This window comes from Perissodus microlepis, chromosome 10 (genome assembly GCF_051167445.1).
Source record: "Perissodus microlepis isolate ML-2025 ecotype Zambia chromosome 10, ASM5116744v1, whole genome shotgun sequence".
Lineage (NCBI taxonomy): Eukaryota > Metazoa > Chordata > Actinopteri > Cichliformes > Cichlidae > Perissodus > Perissodus microlepis.
This window is the reverse complement of record NC_140470.1, coordinates 26977765-27000004: the sequence shown is the minus strand read 5'-3', so window position 1 is coordinate 27000004 and position 22240 is coordinate 26977765. Positions and strand designations below refer to the sequence as shown.

Genomic DNA, 22240 nt, shown 5'->3' with positions numbered 1-22240 from the left:
GTTATGTATTCAGTTTAACCAGAACAAGAGTCCTTAACTAAGTCATGACCTTAATTAGTAAACAGTAACATGGAAGCATACTGATCAGGCATAACATTATGACCACTGACAGGTGACGTGAACAGCACTGATTATCTTGTCACCATTGCACCTATATGTGGATGTTACTTTGACATGTACCTCCTACCTAAGCATTGTTCCAGACCACGTACACCTCTTCATGGAACCTGCACTCCCTGATGGCTGTGGCCTCTTTCAGGAGGATAATGCACCCTGCCACAAAGTGAAATGGTTCAGGAATAGTTTGAAGGCAACGGCAGTATCCAGTTTGAGGTGTTGACTTGGCCTCCAAATTCCCCAGATCAAAATCCAATAAGGGATAGAAGTCCAACCCATGGAAGCCCCACCTCACAACTTACAGGACGTAAAGAAGACTTAGCAATACGAAACCCAAATGATATTGTACTGTGGTGGTTCTCAGTCCAAGACAAATACAGACATAAAGATACAGAGCACAGCAAACAATCAAAAATATTTTGGTCTATTATGTATTCTATTTGAATAAAAACAGCAAATGTATTGAGATGTTATTGTTAATTAATTTATTAGAAAAAAGTAAATAATTAAAAAACTTGTTTATCTATAATTTAGCTTTTTCCTGTTTTGCTCATCACTGGTTATAGCATGAGATGGTACCTGCAGCAGGAGATAGGCTGTCACACAAGGAGACAAAAGGGCTGCAGAAGGACATCACTATCAATCAATCTGCTGCTTTGTGCAAGGAGGAAGAGGGGTAGCACTGCTGGAGCCCTACAAAATGACTTCCAGTGATATGCTCATGTGTATGTATCTGATCAGATTGTCACTCTATTAGGGTGAAATGATGGCCTGACATCATTAGTTGGACTTAGTGTTCATAGCCCACCACTGAAGAGCTTGACTGGCATTATCCAGAGAGCACCAGAACCTTCAGGTCCACCACCAATGTCCCATTCCCTTCACCGATGAGAGCAGGTTCACACTGAACACATGTGGCAGACAGAAGAGTCTGGAAACACCGTGGTGAACATCATGCTGCATGCAGTTTCATCCAGTGTGATTGGTCTGGCAGTGGATCAGTGGGAAAGGCAAACTCATGGCAAATGCCAAGCTGAATCATCACAGGATCATGCAGCTTAGAGATGAAATGAATCCTGTGAAGCAACCATTGGCAATAACCCTAACCCTATGTTATCCTAATATGTATTTTTTTTATTGTTCATACAAGTCTTTAAAAAAAGCCTTTTTTGCTTTTATCCAAAACATAGGATAATGACCAATGATGACTCAGACCACAGAAGGTTAATGAATCTCTACACTACAAGATATTAAAGTGGTCCTATTACACGTTCCCTTTAATATCTATACTAGAACATTTATTGGTGTTCATAGTGATACGTTTCAAATAATGAAGAACCAAAATTCTGTGAACCAAAACGTAAGGCTTCAGTTTATTCTTTGTCTACTTTTGGACCTATATGGCAGTAGGGAGCTATTTCTAATACGGCTATCTCAGGTCCAGAAGCCCCACCCACCTGCTATTCAAACCGTCTGTTTTTGAGGGGCAGCCAATCAGAAGAAAGCGTATTAAAGAAGAAAGGAAAGGAGCTAAACTGGTTTGTTCTAAGGGACAAACGGAGGCCCCAAGGGCAAGTATAAACCAAATAAGGATGATTTTAAACTATAAATCATGCAAAGCTGTTTTGGTTGAGAGTTGAACAATGAAAACAAGGAGATGGAAACGTGCAACTACACTTTTTAAGGTACAAAAACAAGAACGTATCCAGTTTTATCAATACATGATACTGATAGAAAATGTTCCTGGGACTTTATGAGTGCTGTTATTCTGCACTGCGTTGCTGTTGCTGTAGCTTTTAGACTGAGTGTCAGTCATCATGGAGGAAAGCAGGCGACTGTAGCCCAGAGAAGAGGACAAAAACGCTGCACCCTGCCGCCTCCCGTTTTGCCTCCTTATTATCCCAAATCGGTAAGAAAAGGGTCTTTTTCTTTTGGTTTTACCGGTTATATTACAGGTAAACCTTTTACAGCCGCTGTTTGATTTCCTGTAGCGTCTTCAGCTACAGATTACTCAGTGTTTGCGCCTTGGTTGCTAATCACACCGGAGACGAACGAGGAATGAAAATTGAATTTATCTGCCTTTTTCTGCTCTGAAAACATTAAATAACCGGCATCAATCCTCCAGAAGAGCTTCTGTGGGTGGCTGTGGTTTTTACAGCGCCAAATTTAACCGAAACAGAAGCTCTGCGGCTCGCAGGAATCAAGCGCTGTTGCGGCGGAGAGCCGCAGATTTGCATGCGCGTTAATTCCTCAGCACCGCGGACAGCTCCGGAGCTCGGGCCTGTCTGACGGCTCCGTGTCCGCAAGCCTCAAACACTCATCATCTCCTCCGTTTCCAGGTGATCACTCAACTGCACCAGCACCGGAGACACCTGAGGGGTAACAGCGGCCGAGATGAAGCATTTCCTGAGGTAAGGCGAGTCTCCGTGGTTAAGATGGAAGCTGTGCTGTGGATTTGCATTTTGCCTGAAAACGTGAAGGAATTCATCGTCACTCTCCTCCTTCTCCTCTCAGCTTGTTTATCCATGTTTGCCTTCTACCTGCTATAATTAATTATTAATAACAAGCACCGCGGTCCCTTTATTCCCAGTCCTCCCATTTAAGCTCTTTCCAGTCCATTATGACATTGTGTAGCAGTAAGTGGCTGTTATGGTGTGAATGGCTTTGAATGAGTCCCTTTGTAAGGAGGCCTCTTAATAATGGAGCACTCCAGAGGTGTTTCTATTAATAGTTCTGCTTTCTGCCTTGGCTTTTTAATGTGTGTTTTTTAATTATGGTGGGTTTTCCCCCCCCTATTTTGGGCTCAATATTGACCAAAACTGGGAGAGTATAATATTAAAAAGCAAAAGTGGGTGAAATTAACACCTGAGCCTATAAAGTCTTCAGGAAAGTGTTTACTGAGGTCACTGAGGAAGAGCTTTCTGATAGTTTGATGCAGAAGTGGTTAGCACTGCCACTTTGTAGCAAGAGGTTTAAATGGCCTGGTTAGTTTTCTGTGTTAAGTTTGTTGTGTGTTTTGTCCTGATTCTCTGGCTTATTTCCATAGTCCAAAGACTATGTCTACCACTCTAACTGGTGGTTCTAAATTGGTCTAGATGATTGACAGCTTAGCAGCAGATCAGATTTTGTTTGTCTTGAACTGAAGTTCTTAGGCAGACAGACATGCATGTATCTGTAGCATGTTTCCTGCTGCAGGCAGTACATTTTGCTCCATCACCAAATTCCAAATATGGTATTTTTTTGTCCTTTAAAAGGCTAAAATATTACATTTCTGTACATGCACAGAAATCCATGGAAGCGCGTTACTGCCAATGAAATAAATAAATAAATAAAATTTCCATGCAGGGCTAAATTGAGACTGATAAAATGATGACTTACTAAGTATGCTCATGTAAGGCAAAATTTCGAGTTGCATAACTCAGAATTTTGACTTAAGGACAGACATTTTGTTCTTTAGTGGAAACAAGCATCCATAGGAATCTGTACATATACAAGGCTTGACATGTATAAATGTATTCAGGGACGTGAAAATAAGGAGGGGAGGTTAATGTTCATGAATATGATTAGAAGCTGTGAACATTTCACAAGCTGCTGTGAAACTGTGTTGGCGTAGTAAACGTCTCGACAAAGAGAAAAACAAAACACGAGGGGGGAACAAAACACAGGTAAAATAAAACACCTTTAATGTAAAACACCAAATGACGGAGAAAAAAAGAACTTGGCAGTATTTTGGAGCTAGATTCTTAAATGTTTTGCATTTAGCAAAGCCAGCAGTATTCATAACTGTGCTTTTTCCACATCTGTAGTCATCAATCTTTAAATTGGCTTTACCCACCAGTGCTTCCCCCCCCCTTTGCCCCAGTTCATACCAAATTTCCCATAAATCCCAACTGATTTCCCAAGTGAATGAATAAATTTGTTGGAGAAAATTTAGCTTCATTAACTTTTAATGAACAGTAGAAGCCAGTAGAGGCTGCCAATGTTTTTCACTGATGGCTGTGTTTGCTTATAGTAATTATTCTAATGTGCTACGATGACTCTACCAATAGTTTAGAGATGGAAATATGATTCATGCTTTTGGCTGATCAGAGTATTTTGAAGGAATTAACGGAAACACTTTAATCATTTTAGCAGCTGGGGACATCAGTTAGGGTTTTTTCTTGTGTGTAATTAAATCAAAGTGAAGTTTACTAAAATGATGGTGGGAGGTTGTCTCCATTGTTTTGACCGTTTTCACAGGATGAGCAGGTCTCGCAATTACCAGCAAACTGACCTTTATGTGTATGACTCAGTGGGGTAACCCTTTAAAATAGATTAGCAGGTGGCAAGTGTGTTGTTCAAGGACATTTTATTAGACAGTTCTGTGTATTAAGCCTGTAATTGTGGATTGCTATATAACCTTAAACGCCTCCTTCACTCTCCCTTTGCTCGGTGTTCGCTTCCTTGAAGGTTAAAAAGCTGAGTGTCAGTACGAGCTGTTCAACATGCCAGTCTCATCTACAAGCTGAGAATGAGAGATTAATCTCCACAGACCTTTCTTACCTTCTATTTGTTTTTGTTGATAATGAAGATCATGTCCTACTGTGATCTTTGTGCACAAGCTAGATTGATTTCTGTCTGGAAAAATTGTAAATGCTGAACAAAGATAGAGGATTTGCAGCTGGATAGAAAAGAAAAGTTTTCAAGTGTACTTAAAGTACTGTGAGTCCTCCCAATCGCTACACAAAATCTGCTTTCTTGCTACCATTAGTTTACCTACTAATGCTTCCAATCCATTTATATATTGGAAATAAAAAAAAGTAGTAGACTCTTTGAATAACTCTTTGAATTAACATAAAAAATCATGGAAAGAATTTCCACGTAAATAAATTGCTTTATTTTAGCATTATGCAATTCTGTTATTCCAACTTAATGTACTTGAGTTAGACTAACTTGATTAATTAATGATGAATCAACTGTTTTACTACAGTTGAGTCCAACTTAATTTAATTGAGTTGATTCAACCCATGCAAATTACGTTAGTGCGACTAAACGCTTAATCGTAACAGAAAGCTATTTATTAATGTGGAAATCCTTTCCATGATTATTTTAAGTTCATTTAAAGAGTTATTTTTTGGAGTGTTCAACAAAGTCTAGAGTCTGGTTAACATAATGTTAATGGATTTATAATAATAACAACTCCATTCATCCTCTTATCTTTACCAGGGTTGCAGTGGCTGGGGCCTATCCCAGATGTGATAGGGTGAGAGTCAGAGTACTGGACAGGTCACCAGTCTATCACAGAGAGACAGACAACCATTTGCACTCATGTTCAAAGATATTTTAGAAACACCAATTAACCTAATCCTAATTACTGCATGACTTTTAACTGTGGCAGGAAACCAGAGTACCCAGAGAGAGAACTCACTGCAAACTTGGCCAGATTGCAGATTTGAACCCAAGACCTTCTTGCTACAAGGCAACAGTGCTAACCACTGTGCCACCGAGCTGTCAATGTAGACTTCAAAAAAATATGGAAGCTATGATTACAAGGCTTGATATAGAATTTTCTGTACGTTTTTGTCCTTTACAGGTTAAACCACAATAAATAGCTAAGGCATATATGTAGTGTGTGTATGGTTGTCTGTCTCTTCTAACCCCAGTGATTTTCCTGTGGTTTGAACTCTTGTGTGATCTTGTGAATTTTGTGAGTCCAGGCAACTAACCACTCTTACTAGATTGTATCATGTCATCTCAACAAGAATAAATTAAGTTGCCGGATTTCATGCTGATCCTACATGATTTAATTACATTAAATCATCACATTACAAGTTTGAATTTTGCAAATGTAACAACCACCCAATTTCATTTTTTTGAGTGTAACAGTGGAAAATACAATTTTCAATCTTTAGTGAGACAACCGATGGGAAAAACATTGAGAAGGAAAAAAAAGGATTGTGTTCAGGGTGATGTTCAGCATTCTCTGCAGACCGAGGCGGACGAAGGCCGGAAATCATTTATTCTCTTAATGGGTCACTATGCATTTCCCAGGACATTTCCATTTTCATTCTCAGCGTCCCCTGCAAAAATAGCACACTTTGATCTGCTGCAAGTCTCCCCTAGTAGACAAGAAGTGAAGCACACTCTTCTGACACTTTGTGTCTTCCTCTCTGCTTCTGCATTTTCACTTCAGTGTCTTTGTCTCAAACTTAATGTGAAACAAAATTGGTCAAAAATAAATTTATGTAGGCATATTTGTGTAATATGCTGAACTGTAAAAAAGCAAACAGGAAGAAAAAAAATCATACCTACAGTTATTTATTATTTCATTACTCACCTGATGTCGGTAACAACACATCCAATCCACACAGGCAAAGAAATCAAACCACAGATGCCCATAAATTATGTGTAATACTGAGAAATGAAGGTGAGAAGTTCATGGCAATAGCACCTTTAGAAATATATTACTTAGAAAATTGTATTGTATTCAATACTTATTTTACCCACTGTATAAAATATCTGTGTAAATATTTAGGAGTATAATCCCCTTGTTTTCTCCCCTGCAGAGTTGTGACCCAGTTCTTTGTGTTCCTCTACTGCAAGTGTCTTTGGCGGGGCCTAAAGTTTGTTGTCAGGAAGTTTACAGGACGCTGCGAGCTGCAGCGAATCTGCTACAACAACAAACATGGAGCCCGCAGGACCCTCAAGATAGGTATGACTTTCATCTTATTTGTAAAAATGTTTCGCACTCATGCATCAATGTTCATATTTGTATATGATTTGGTCATATTTATCATTCATTGATTCTAGTTGCATTTTGAAATAGACGTAGACTCCAGTTGTGACGCCAGTGTGGAAATGACTCAAGTCTGCATTTTGTGTAATGGCCAGTGGGGGGCCAGTTAGACTTCATGTATAGGAGTATATCTGAATAATGTTTTTCACTTGATTTATGACCCCAGTAAACACTGTTCTGCCTGTGTTTGTGGTATAAATTTCTAGCTTTGAGTCTTCATCGATACAGGATTGTGTTCATTTTGTAAATTTTGTTCACATTTTGAGCAAAACAGATGATAAATAAGAGTTTTCTTTGGGGCATGGCGACTTCAATTCAGTTTTATATAGTGCCAAATCAGAATGCACTTTATATTGTAAAATAAAGAGCCTAAATAATACCTTGTGGTTGTCAAGTTGCTACAATATGAGGATAGATCTAATTCTGGGTTTTATAGTGATGAGGAGGACTCAGATGCAAGACAGTTGCCAGACAAAGTAATAAGGGTCATGCTGTTAATAGGCTCATGATCAATAAGCAAAGGTGAGTCACAGGATCACAAACGGGGAAGTACAACTAAAGAATTAGGAGGGAAAAACAGAGCCATATAAGCACAGAGTGCCTGTTAGGGGAACAGAACACGTGTAGAAACCAAAAGAAAAAAAAAACGCTTTAAGTAAAACAGGAAATAACCAATACATACATGAATACTAACACCAGGATGTGCAAGAGGAGGAAACACAAAAGATTCAAAGCTTAAACACAGTAATTGAACAGAGCGAGGCACAGACGAGAACACAGAGAAGAATCAGAATATAATCAAACCAACACAAGAATTCATTCATCCACTTTTCTTCTGCCTCTTACTTATTCAGTATTATGTTAGCTCAGAGATTGATGATTTACATTCAGTGTACCATATCAGCAGTCTGAGGCATTGGACAGAGCATTGTTCACTGTTACTGTACACATTTGTCTTACTCTTTGCAACATTTCCTTGCAGAGTCATCTCTGAGGTACTCCAAGAATGAGGTATGGGGCTCTTTCAATCTGTCGTTATGCACGTGCAACATAATCCGGGTTTATTGCTCAGTCTTCTTGCCTCAGTCCTTAACATGTGTTCCCACTCTGTCCTTGCCTCTCTCTTTATATTCCTGCCATCTTCTCTGCTCTTATCCACTCCAGCTGCTGCAGTCTGCCCTTAGCGTCCATCCTGATAAAGTGGAGAAAACCATCGATGACATCATGGCCTTGAAGAAAATTAACCCTGACACCAACCCACAGTGAGACTCTGCGCTGCATATCACATTTCTGTTCTTGTGTTGTGGTTAATTAGAGGTTAACAAAGGAAGCTAATCCCTAGAGTAGCTGTGAAGGACAGCGGAGAGTTTATACAATGCACTCCTCAGAGACAAACGGACTACCTGTCCCTTTGTCTCTCCAGGCTCGGCATCTCTCTGCAGGCCAGCCTGCTGCAGATTGTGGGCTACAGGAGCCTGGTGGCAGAGGTGGAGAAGCTACGCAGGGAGCCTTATGACTGCGAAAATCCTGAGCATGAGGAAATGCTGATGAAGGTATGCAGTCTCTCTCTGGTTGCTTAAAGAGAACAAAATATTGTATCTGTCTTCATGTAGTGTCAGATAAACTTCATGACTGGGGTCACTTATTTGAATCATTAATCTTTACATTTGCTTGAGTTAAATCGGTTATCCTGTAGTTCATTTCATTAAATGGATGTTCTCCCACTACTAAATTAAATACATTTTTTACTATAGAAAAAGTTCCCCCTGTACCACTGTGTTACAGTCTCATGTACTTACACTTGTCAGGCATGATATTACACTGTAGTGAATACTATGCTGTGTTATAGAATAATAATTTTACTCTACTGAGCTGTGGTTGTGTGCTTGTGTGTGTGTTGTAGCTATGGAAAGAGCTGCGCCCTGACACACCTCTCACGGGTCGCATATCCAAACAGTGGTGTGAGATTGGTTTCCAGGGCAGCGATCCAAAGACTGATTTCAGGGGCATGGGACTGCTGGGCCTCCACAACCTGCTGTAAGCTGTCGGCCTGGGAAACACAGACTAAAAACCAGCCAAGCAGTGCAACACTTACATATGGAGATATACACGTTCAGCATGTCATTTAAAGACTTTAAATCAAAGCCAAAACTATAAATAAATAATTATAATTTATAGGCTACATATGCATATCCATGAGCGGGAAGTTCAGACATGCCTTTTCCCTTCTGTTGTCTTTCTACAGGTATTTTGCTGAACACGACAAGGCTACCGCCCTGCAGATGCTCCATGATTCCCTCCAACCAAAGCACAAGTATGTTCATTTTGCCTTTCACGGGCATATGAAAGGAATACACCAAGTGGATTGGTAGAACATCTCTGCCAATAATTACAGATGTAGACTGTATATGAATTTATGGAGTTTATAGTTCATAGAAAAAGAAAAGTACAGAAAAATGTAACCTTGCAGTAAAAGACGAATGTACACATTGAGCTTTAATAGCACAAAGTTCAAGTATTAGTCAATGAAAAGTGTGTAAATTATACAGCAGAATCACAATATAACACATTATATTAGATGTAACCACAGTGCTGGAAATAATATCCTTCAGATTCAAACAAAGCATGGATGTGAGGTTGGTTTTGTATAAAATATAATCAAAAAAAATATCACATCTGTTCGCTAAAAGGTCATATGTATGCCAAACATAGTGTATGTGCTCTATTGAAACCAAAAGTGATCAACGGTGGACCTAATGGTAAAACCAGGACAGCTTTCTGTCATTGACTAACAACTTAAGATTGATTTGACTGAACCCTTAGCCAATGTACATAGCTTGGGCAATTGTACTTTCTGTCTCTAATACTGACCACAATTTGAAAAATGAACTTTAAGTTTTACTAAACTAACTTTTTTTTATTGCCTATGTAGCTAAATCATTAATTCAGCAGACAGCAATTAGGTCAGTTTTAAACTACTTGTATTACAAGTGCCACCAGTGCTGACGTTTATGACCAGTTTACAAATCTTTTTAGCCTCTTTTAGCTCATTGCTTCTCCCTTTTTTGCTTTTAAAGTAAAACGAAGCTCTAATGAAGCTACCAGTCCAGCATAATACCTGATGGTTATGAAGAAAAGCTTAAAAACAGATATAACATAAAATAAATCAAAGCGTCTACTTACAACTACTTGGTGTATTTCTTCTACATTAATCTGTACTGAATCATGCATAACTCTGCATCCATCATACTCTGCTTGATTATATTCATTTTTACAGCTTGATGCCATTCACTGCCTCATCTTTTATTGACTACTGCTGCTTGTATTGTTTCTCATCGGCATCCCAGTGAGCGGTCTCATTTCCAAAATGAAGATTCTTCTTCTTTTTCTTTTGTTTCTCCTCCACCTCCATTTCTGCCCATGCCTCCTTCTCTGTCTGTCTCATGCACTGTAGGAGCACACACAGAAAGCCAAGGTACTCTACTTCACTTTCATTCACTTGCCGTTTGCTGCGTTCATATCTTACTCATTTAGGTTGATTTTTCATGCACCTAAAGCTGCACTAAGCATGATAATTTATACAAACTGAAGCATCGTCTTGTCAGCCTAAAGGCAGAAAAAAAGAGAGCCATAAATCAGCATTAACAGACAGTTTCTAAACTGTTCTCAGAAGATTTAGCTTTTATGCGCATTATGGTGCACTGTGGTTGCTGCTTCACATGTAAACTATCCGTGACTCAAGTGTGTGTCCTTCACAGCGAGGTAAACAAGCCTGAATGGGAACAGAAGAACCTTGACAAAGCGATTGGGTAAGTCTCACATGCACATGCAATATATGCAGACATGCACGTGTGTGTGGAGCAGGGAAATCTGGGCTGCTGCTGCTGGAGCTGTGTGAGGTTTGGCCTCAATACAGAGCAGCTTCAGCATGTGACGCTCACAACAAGCCAGCATATGCATGTGAGTGCGTTGTAGAAGTGTGTGGATCTGTAAGCAGGAGAGACTGTGTTTATGTGCTAATGGGCAGGAAGTATTTTACTACTGTGTGCCCTGCTGTACTGCTACGCTGGCTTCTGTTGTCAGTCTGCATTAGCGCCGAATAGAGCCGAGGATTGTTGTGAGAAAACAAGTGCGACATCGCAGCAGTGTCTTTAATAAATAGACAGTTTGTGATTTGCACTGAGTGTGGACTTTGTCATGAAGTGAAATGTTAAAGATGTTGAGCACACCATTATGGCCGAGTGATGTTGGGACAGTAATCCTGTTATTTTATGCCTTTAGAATTTTAAGTCCTTGTGTTTAATGTCTATGGTAATTTGCTTACAGAGGCTCTCTTTCCATCTGTTTGAGTGTAATCTCCGTTCTCTAAAAAACATAAAATCTTTTGTGAAATGGAAAACCTGCAGTCTGTTTCTCCTCTCCTGTCACAGCAGTCTAACAAAAAACAGGGTCCCACCTACTGACTTAGTAAATATTTTGTCCTCCAGGTATTCCTTTGCCATTGTGGGCATCAACATCACAGATCTGGCCTACTCTCTGTTGGTGAGTGGAGCTCTGAAGACCCATCTGTACAATGTGGCTCCAGAGATGCCCAGCCTGCTGCACTTCCAGCAGACCTTCTGTGAGTACATTGGATTGGGATGAACAGTATTTTGTCTTTATTTTTCCCGTATATTGATTTATGTGTTTTTCATTTTGCTTAGAATTTTGAAAGTTTTTGCATCAGAATTAAAAAAAGTTTTCTTCTAAAGTTTAAGGCTGGGGAGATGTTGGTATACAGAACTTGCATAAAATTGAATTTTAACCAAGTGGCATCTTCCACAGCAGGTCATTCTCCAAATACCCCAAGCCGAACATATCAATAATACAAGTTTAAAGCCTGGGACAAAAAACTGTTTTATTCTGTTTGGGTAGTTTCAACCTTTATTCTAACTGTATATCTGGGAGCTCTTTTTATAACTAATGTTTCTGCAGATTGTTAAGGCTTATAGTTTTAACCAATAAGCATACCTGGGATAATCCTTCTGAAACTTAAAATATCCAAAATGTACAAAATGTATTTTGGATTGCTATTATTTTATTATTATTTGAATTAATCAGTTTGGCCAAAAATGGGTTAATGGACTTCTATAGCAGCAGAAGTCTATGGGGTCCACCACAGGTAGCGCCCCTGGTTTTTGCATTGCATCCACTTTTCTGAGCCAGAACTACGTTCATCTTTTAAACTGTGAGAGCCTTAACTGTATACAGTCAAAGAAAAAAATCTCTATTGCCCCAAAGTGGCAAAAAAATTAAACCACATACATTGTTAAAAAGATGCCATTAACTTTCAGCTGTTTGTTTAACAGTGTGTGCAGATTTGTAATTGGAAGCTTTTTCTCTTTTTCCACCTGCTATGGTAAAAAAAAGAGGGGTGAGAAAGAAACAAATCAGTTGAACTGTGTGGTGGAAAAATAAAAAAGATGCTAAAATGCAGTACGAGGATAATTACTTGTGGATCAGCTGCACATATGTGTCTATTTACTTTCTTTCTTGGCAGGTTACCTGATGCAGGAGTTCCACCGCTTCTGGATTGAGGAGGATCCCAGCGACATCATGGAGTTCAACCGAGTCCGCTCCAAGTTCCACCGAAGGATCCTGCGACAGCTGAAGAACCCAGACATGGCTCTGTGCCCCCACTTCTCTGCCTCCGATCTCCACCTTGTCAACCTCTAAACACCCCCTTGGTCCCGTGTCTCCCCCACCATCACCCTCACTGAGCCTTTCATACCCCCACAGAGGTCTCCCTTTTTCATTAAGCCCCACAGAGGTCTCCCTTCTTCATAAACCCCCACAGAGGTCTCCCGTCTTCATAAACCCCCACAGAGGTCTCCCTTCTTCATAAACCCCCACAGAGGTCTCCCTTAGATTTCTGGTAGGCCATCAATAAATCAGAACCAGCCTCACACTCGCAGAGATGGTTCCTCCAACTGCTGGACATATCTGGGAAGGCTCTGTTCCATGTCTGCTCAGCCCAACACGTCCCAGCTAACGTCATGTTGCATCACTGCCAACAGCTTAACTCAACCACACACACACACTCACACACACACACAAACAGAATCTAACCTTAGACAGGATCTTAATAATTTAAAATGGGGACTTTTCCCTCAGACTTCCCACATTGTAAACAGATGTTTGACCCCAAAAAATAAATTAAAAAAAGAAGTGCACACACATACACACTGCCTATCTGCCCTCACTGCAGCGTTAGACCACCAGCATCAGAGATGACCATAGCGATTGTAGCTGTGCATGAGGAGGCTGGCACCACTCCATCACTACACTCACTGTTGTTGCTTTAAGGACTCATAACGATTGTATCACAGCCGTTACACCTCAGTTATGAACCCTTTTTGTTTAATTTAATAACAAACCAAATTTACTTCATCAGCCAAAAACAGCTATTAGATAGATTGCGATGTATTGATCAGCAGTTTGGAATATTTTGACGGTTAGCGCACTGACTATCAGAGACGAAGACGTATAGATATATGAAAAGGTGTGATTTATGGGGCAGGGGGGTGTTTTTGATCCTTTTTGGGAGGGGATGAATTCCAACTAAGTTCAGGAGCTGCTGAATTTCCAGAAAAAATCCTTCTGAATCTCTATTTAAATTTCAATTTGCATCTCAGTCTCATGTTTTCGTCTTGTGGACACAGCAGGATGCAATCAAACATAATATAAAAGTGTATCCCAGTTTTATATGTCATTTGGCCACACTTAAATATTTTATATCCAGTTAAATTGGAGCGGGACTCCCACAAGATCTTCTGTCACAGTGGTGCTGTGTCTATTTCTGACTGTTTTGAAGTTGCATTCAGAAAATTACCTAGCAGAGTAGATAAATTCTGCCCCAATTGGGACTAAAAATAATTCAGCAGAGATGAGAATATGTAGACCAGAGGAGAAAAATCCCCCTCATCAAATCAAAGTTTGAGAGAACTTTTGCTGGTGCTGTTTCAGTCAAACCATAAAGGGCCACTTCACCTCGAAACTCTGTTTTACGAACTGCCACAGATGGTGTCTAAATGACATCAACACCTAAGATTTCTCCTTGCCAAAATATCGAATGTGGAGCAGCAGCTTTGCTTAAATTTCATTTTTGCAAACCTGCTAAATTATGTTTATAAATATTTTATGAACCTTACTCGATGTGTGGCATTTGGCAGCCCTGCTCCCAGCTTGGATAGTAGAAATCTAAATATGTATGTTGTGAACATTTTCTACAGGTTTGCAAAAGCTTTTTGCCTTTGATTTGACTCCATGCAGAGATTCTGTTATGAATGTTTCTCACATCCACGATTGTTTGATTCTTTTTGTATTCATTGAATGTGACACTGTGTCCACTGTTGTATCAGCCAAAGCAATAATTTACACTCATTTCACTGCACATTTCTTTAAAATGTGTTTATTTGCACCATGTGTGCCTGAGTGTTTTGTTTAACTTTCTGACTCAGAGCTGGAATACTAATCAGTTTACACAAGCCACATGCAGAGCTGAATACAGGTGAAATGTCACCACATTAACTTTGAAACATTAGTATAATTACCGTAGACAAAGGTTTCCTCGACTGTGGCAGCAATCATTCTGCGTTTAACAATGCTGGAATTTGGCAAGACATTTAAATGCAGAGTTGCTCCATAGGGAGTTTATTAAGTGACTGCTGCTAAAACAGAGGAGAGCTGACAGTGAAAGTTTAAAATGCAACACGATGGAGGTGTTGACCTGCCAGTCAATACACCACCTGCAGAGCTCTCACTGTCACACTGACCAAAATGTTTTTCTTTCCTTTGTGCTACCATCAGCAATCTGACTGATGGAGGCATCAGCCTCCTACTGAGAGCAATAGGATGCTGATGGTGCAGATTTTTCATATTTTTGTTTAAAGTTAACTCCTATTTTTATTAAAAGAACATGTTTAAGATGTGCACGAATGACCTGAACAAGAAAACTATGAGAAATGCACTCACTGGCTACTTCATTAGGTACACAGTTCAACTCCTTGCTAATGCAAATGTTAAATCAAACACATGGAAGCAGCTCGGTGTAATTAGGAATATAGACATGGTCAAGATGACCTGCTCAAAATTACTAATTGAATTGGAAAAAGAAGACTGAGAATTATATCTGACGACTGTGAATTTCTGCTGCAACATTCAGATGGTAGGGCCAGTTGAGCATTGTTTAGCCACCAAGCAGCCTAGCTGAATATGGTTGATAACTGTGTGCATACCTTTATGATCGTAGTCCACCTATCTTCTAATGGCTGCTTCCATTAGGTTAACGTGCCATGTTGCAAAGCTCAAATCATCTCAAACTGGTTTCTTGAGCATCAAAACGAGTTCACTCTACATAAATGTTGACTCCAGAGTCACCAGAGCTCAATCCAGTAGAGCCCCTTTGGGATGTGGTGGTACTAGCCAGGTGTTACTGGTATGAGGTGGCCAGTGAGTGGATCACAAATTAGCATTCAGGAAAAATGCAGTTAAATATTTGGATTACATTCTCCATGAGAACCCTAATTAACATTTTTAATTGACTGCTATTTTATTACTGATGTGAGAACAGATTGTAACATAACTTAGAAAATGATTCCTGTGTAAAACACTGAATGGGATTTGTCCTTGAAAATCCAAAGCATGACCTTTATGCTAGCTCCAGAGTGCCTTCCCTTACCACCTCTCGTTCACTCCCAAATACAAGAACTAATCAATGCTAACTTAAATAGAGTCCACTAATCCTGTACACCAACAAAGGCTCCAACACACAGTACAAAAATCCAAAACTGATGTGGATTCAGACAGTACTTAGGTACAACTTTAGCGATTAAGCTAATAACGGTTAGCCGGCTAGCAGTTACATTAGGTAGCTAGCAGCGATCTAGGCAACCGTGGTTATGCTATTATTTTGAAGGAGTACTTCAATTATCCTAATCTATCCTAATTAATTGTCACTGGGACATAAAAACCTACATGGCTAAAATCACCAGTCAAATCTAAACTAAACCAAAACAAGGGTTTAAAAGCGGTTCCCCCTGAAAGTTACATTTCTCCATTACTGCTGTTGTAGATTTTTCTGATAGAGTTCAATAAAATGTTCTTTTTTCTTATAATGTTTCTGGGTTTAGTAGATAAAATAACATAAGCTAAGTGTCGTTCTTCTGGCTAATGTTATGTAACAATGATATTTAGCAGTTACTTGCTTTTTTCTGTTTGATGTTAACATTAAGCCTGAAGACACCCAGGTTAATCTAGTAAAGTCCTGCTAGCCAAAAGAAGACATGGCCGATGTTGGGGCAAATCTAGGGTCAGCATCAGCAGGGGATTTAATTGATAGAGGGATCTTTATTTTAAATTTGATGACCCTGAACTCTTGTTCTTCAATTCTTGCTCTATAATTCTTCATTACGATTTATTTTTTATTAAACTGTTTTCTAATTCACAACTAGGGAAAAATACACGGTCTAAACAACATGAACAAAACTTTGTACAGGAAATATTTTCCCCTCTTGATATTCAGCATGTGGACCCACTAGGACCACTGCAGCTGTCTTATTTGTCACACAGCTGTTACCTGAGGTCCTTTTGTAGAGACAGACTTGGGTAATATCCAGTTCATTGTCTCTGGAGCAGCATTTTGATTTTTTATCTCAGCTCTGAGCCACACTCACTTTTTCACCAAATGGTTAAAGCCCATGTCTTTTCTTGAACACACAACCACTGTATTTAACATGCTTTGACAAATGTACTCATCACATTACTGAAAGAAATACAACACAAGCATTAATTTTACATCCATGCTTGCACTGTTGATTGTGTTGAACAGTACTGAATACCTTTGTTCCTTTTGAAGTGAATGTCAAAGCTTTTTGTCAGTATTACGCAGCTGATTTATTTAGTGAATGTCAGTGCCGATTTTATCTCCTGCTTGCATTTGCTTTGCTCTACTGTGGTCAGCTTTGCACTACTGTAAAAAATATAAATGCAGTTTTCTTTATGTTAATAAATCAGTAATTTGTGGTGTGAGGGCCGACGTGTCCAACAATACTGTAGATGAAGTTAGGTACATGCTGCTGTATATTCTGCTTTGAAACTGCCTAAGAGACCTCGATCTGCATGATATGGTCGCTGCTTCGACATTGTGTATTCCTCAGTAAAGTACTTCTGAATATTGTAGTGTGATTCATTTGTTTGTGCTGTACTTTTTGAGATCACAATAAAGATCAAAGGAGAGTTAAACGTGTAGTTGACTTTGTTTTGGTTGGATACAGTAAAAACAAAGAGCTTTTAATAAAGTGGAGAAATGCCACTCCCTATGGACTTACTGTTTCATAGAGAGCACTCACGAGATTAGCCAGAATAAATGCAACCCTGTGGAGCTTTTGTTTTGAAGGTGGTGTAAATAATTATTCTAGCTGTTTAGCTGAATATGGACATGAGACAGGACAAATAATGGGCATGTAGCCCAGGTCTAACACAAACACCCATATCTGCGGCCAGTGTAGAATGTGAAGATGAATGACCCGCCTGCACATCCACAAGCTCATAACCTGACTTCTGTTTTCTAAGCTGGGAACAAAACATTGCCCCAACTTGGATTCTTTTCTAATGTGCAATGGAGTCAAAATTATGACAGATATGCTGCTGAATTTCTGCTGCTCATGCATTTAATTTCAATGAACAGCAGAGGGCAGTGAGGCAACATAAGAGAAGGCAGAATGAGCCGCTTTGAAATGAGAACAAGGGGAAAAAAGCAGAAGATGTAGACTAGAACAGATGATACTGCAGGGTCACTATTTGCACTATTTGCAAAGCATTTGCTAAACAAGATTACCGATGATTGTTTCCCCTAAACACGCTTCTGATTGAAATTAACGACCTGAAAACTAGATCAGAAATCGGAGCCACAGCCTCTGAGGTTGGCCCTGAGAAGTCAAACACACTGCAACCTAAGAAAATGCTAGCACAGCACACAAAACACAACAGAAGTGAAGCTGAACAAAACAGAAGTTGAAAGATGCTACATCTTCCTCCCTCCCTCCTCCCTCCATCCTCTGCTTCTAGAAGTGATGTCATTTTCTCGGAAATGTCGTTTTTTTTTTAACCTTCAGGGCCCCATCAGCCTGTACTGGTGTTTTTAAAAGTTATGTTTGACTTTCTGACTTTCTGTATTGTTTCTGGGATGCTTAGAAGTCATATTGCACTGCTGAAAATAGTTTATTTTGATGCATATGCTGTTTTTTTGCAAATTTGCATTATAATATTTATTTTCGTTTTTCCTGTAGTAAATAAAAATTGGTGTATTTCAAAAATAAAACTATGAAGCCACTCAAAATAAATTTCCTGTGGTGGGAAACTATTTTGTGCAACTTTTTTGTATTTACAGTTTTGAGGCATAAGCCTCTTAAATTTCTCTAACTAGAAATATATTAAAAAAAAACAAAAACGATTTTCAATTTTTTGTAGTTTATTGCACTTTTTTTTTTTTTTTTGCAAATTATGTAATTACTATGCACTTAATGCATACATATTATTAAAATTTGGGCTATGATGGTTGTATTGATGTATAGCAACTTGGAATGCTCCCAAAAATGGCACTACAGCATGTAAAAATATAATATAAGCTCTGGCGGACTTGGTTCTATGGTAGGTCTTAAAGGGTTAAAAACTATTTACTTTGCCTTGTTTGGTATCATCCTTTTCAGCACAACCTCACATGTCTGAATTTACAGTTATGTTTTCATTTTGACATACTGTACTAACACAATTGATCTAAAATCAGAGAAAAAACATAAAACCCGAGTAGAAAAAAGTAGAAAAGATTCAATAAACATGTTTATTGAATCATATTTCACAACTTCAAATGCAAATATGATTCAATAAACATGTTTATTGAATCATATTTCACAACTTCAAATGCAAATATAAAATGTCAATTTTAAAATTATATGTACAAGTTTTGCAAACAACAAAGTTATTTGCACCGATTTACTTTTTACCCTTTTGTATAACCATTTCAAACTATTTACATAACAGTCAGGTGTTCTGCATTCAATAAGATGCCACACAAATTATTTGTGCCACTCGAAAAAATAATTTATGTCCATTATAAAGGAGAACATCACAGCCTGATGCCTGCAGGCCTGACAGCAGCAGGTGTATCACTCCTGTTTTCATTCAGCAGCTGCCTCATTGTTCTGACACACAACACAAAATTATCCACAACACTACACAAGACAACACATTAACGGCACACACGCTAAACGTCACAAATCTCTCACATCTCAAAACTCTCTCTCTCTCTCTCGCTGTCACTCCTAAAACTTCCCCCTCTTCCCAAATAACCAAATATCATGTTGCCATATCATTTTTTGATTGGTCGACATGGTACATTCTTCCACCAACACAAAAAGGTTTTTTTTTTGTTTTTTTTTTTTTTGTTTGTTTTTATTTTTTGGTCATGAGTGCTTGCTAACGCTGTCCTTAGACGTTAAACGTGGAGAAACTATTGAGGAAAAAACACAGCGTATAAATTGTTTATCATGACTCTGGGTTTTACGTAGCCTATCAACACAATTAAAAACTGGTATATATCACCTTGTTGCTTTGTCATCTTGAAGTGGACATGTGTTTGGGTTACCACGACTCGACTACTTTATGCTTCCTCAGTCAAACAGCAGCACTCATGTGATTGTTTTGCCCCCTAGCACCAGGTGTTGTGCCAAAAAGTGATTGCCATCCGTGGGAGCGCGCGCAGCTGCTTAAAGCCGTAGCGCCCAGATTACTTACGTAGACAGCTACTTCCTACTGATATACCACGCAGTAAGCTGAAGACAGCTTCAACCGTCTGTTTGTTGAAAAATAGTCACGAGACCGCACCGCATTTTCTTGTTAGTAACGGTAACGGCGTTGTAACGATACAAATAGCTATTAGTTAGATTACTCGTTACTGAAAACACCGTTATTCCCATCACCGGTTATGACTAATAGGCTGATGTGCAGCATTGCTCATTCACTCATTCACTCATTAAATAGTTTTTCATATGAAGATGCATTTTGTTTTAGAACTTTGTCCCAAACTATAACGAGGTATCAAATGGTGAATAAAGGCATTTCTGTAATGTGAGCTGAAATCTGAATATTTTGCTTGACTAAATGTTACACTAAACTCAAACTGGTTGACCGGCTGAGGGTCTCATGTGGACCAAACTGTACCCGAATGTACATGAAAACACTTTATAAGACATGCGGTTTGTCTCACGTAAAATTAAAGCATATGAATAAATTATACACTGGATGTATACATGTGGGACTCTTGCATTTTTTGGTGTGACTCTCAGTGAAAATATCTTGTTACCGAAACTACTTGAAGCTCAGTACTGTTTGAGAACTTTTTGTTCCACATGTGGCTATTTGCAGTTGCTGGTTGATGGTGGATAATAGAAATAAAATAAAATTGAATAAAGCAATATTGCTTTAAAAGGCTTTCAAGTACTATGTGTTGATTATAAATAGTTTTAAAACTCATGAGCACATCCCTAACGCCCTGCTTGGAAGAAAAATGATTATGTTTCTTTATCTTCAGATTTTTCTTTTATTTGCTACACCTTTTTGTGTAAAAGAGCAGCTCGCTGTCATGGTCTGCGGTGGGTGGCTGGAATTTCCATAAGGCTCCTGAACTGACCTGGGATCCGCCCCTGGGCAGGGCCAACTCCAGCTCCTGCACACCTGGAGCCTATTGCAGGCAATCAAGCCAGAGGGATTTAAACCACACGTTGACGTTCATTCACTGCCAGTTCGTCATCAACACATGTTGGTAACAGGCCTTAGACTTCAAGTTCTTGCTGTGATCTATCTTGTTAACACGACTCTCTTGTGCTGCAGTTGCTGTATTCACCTTGGCTCACGCTCCACCTCCGGACTCAGGATACCAAGCAATCATTCTGAAAATCTCTCTGTGCCTCACCTGCCTGCCCTCCTGCCATCACACTCCATCTGAAGCCCCGGATCTCAGGCCAGCCTTTCCACGCCACTCAGCCTCCCCTGGATTCTCATCACCCCCCTCTCAACACTCCATGTCCCCTACTGCAAGTAAGAATTGCTACTCTTACAACTGGCCACTTCAAAGCTGCCTCCACTACCTCCCTAACTCCTCTCTTCTCTCTTCAGTGTGACTGTTCCCTGCTCAGCTCCACTCCGCATCTCAGGCCTCATTCCCTCGCCCTAGCCACGTTCCCCGGGCCACGCCTCGTCAAACTCCACGTCTTATTGTTTTTTTGTCTTTGCTACGTTTTTCTTTTTTACACTTAAGCCTAATAAATTGTTACATCATCTGCTGTCTCTGCTCTGGGTTTCTGCACCTGAGTCCTGTTCAGTACAGGCCACTCGGCCCCGTGACACTCGCAGCACTAAAAAAAGCTTTAAAGAAGGTAAATCTGTACACTAAAACCACAATATATGGAGTTTGTATTGCTAGAAACAGTAATTAAGATTAGCTGATCTCTTCAGTTCACTCTCATGAACAAGCAGCCATCTCCTATCAGTAACTGATGACACGCAGAAAACAAACACTCCTGCTCTGAGTGTGCAGAGAAGATTAACACCGACACTATGATGTACAGTGTGTGTTACACAATCTCCAAACAAACGCAGAAAGTCTGCCGACGTGGCCTTGTGTTGTTTTTGTATATTTACCCCTCTATGATAAAAGCATGCCTCGCAAGTGATGACTCACCACAGTCACAGTCTTGAATGAGCAGGAGCTGACCCAGAAACAGGAAACAGTGTAATATTTGAGTCTCTTTTTTATTGAAAGCAGAGAATCATTAAAAGTTGCTTGAATGAAGATGAGGCCGTGGAAGCAGATAATCAAGAGCTGCTGGTAGGGTAGGAAATGATGAGGAGTGAAGGTTGGAGCTGGCACAAGTCTCTGGGAAAAAAAACAAAGGCTTGGAGGCCCACTGACAAAGAGTTGGTCTGAAGCACAGGAGGCAAGACTTACACAACGATCAAATAAATTAAAAGGTTTAAGCCAAAGCTAAAGTTTAAGTTTGGCGAGCATGAACGATGAAGGATGTCTTTTAAATGGCATCCAATTTATGTTTATTGTCACTGACTATGCCCATGTCCTTCTGTCACAGGTATCTGTCTTTCAGCTTAGTGAGTTTTTTTGTAGAACTTTAGAGCAGTTTAAAAAGCTGTGAAGAAACATTTAAATTATTTTAGAGCGTGTGGCAGGCTGCTGACTAACGTTTCAAAGCTTGTCAGCATCCCTGCTATAGTCACTGTGGAGTTATTTGCTAGTGA

General features: G+C 39.5%; 1 protein-coding gene across 1 annotated transcript; it reads left to right on the top strand.

The window, feature by feature from the left end:
- The first annotated feature begins 1910 nt into the window (after window positions 1–1910).
- elmod1 (ELMO/CED-12 domain containing 1) lies at window positions 1911–17173 on the top strand. Its single transcript, XM_084940865.1, has 11 exons — window positions 1911–2026; window positions 2457–2528; window positions 6663–6808; window positions 7875–7903; window positions 8057–8154; window positions 8316–8445; window positions 8796–8929; window positions 9138–9206; window positions 10651–10701; window positions 11380–11513; window positions 12432–17173. The coding sequence occupies exons 2-11, from the start codon at window positions 2512–2514 to the stop codon at window positions 12605–12607; spliced, it is 984 nt and encodes a 327-aa protein (XP_084796991.1). The 5' UTR covers window positions 1911–2026; window positions 2457–2511; the 3' UTR covers window positions 12608–17173.
- Window positions 17174–22240: the final 5067 nt, after the last annotated feature.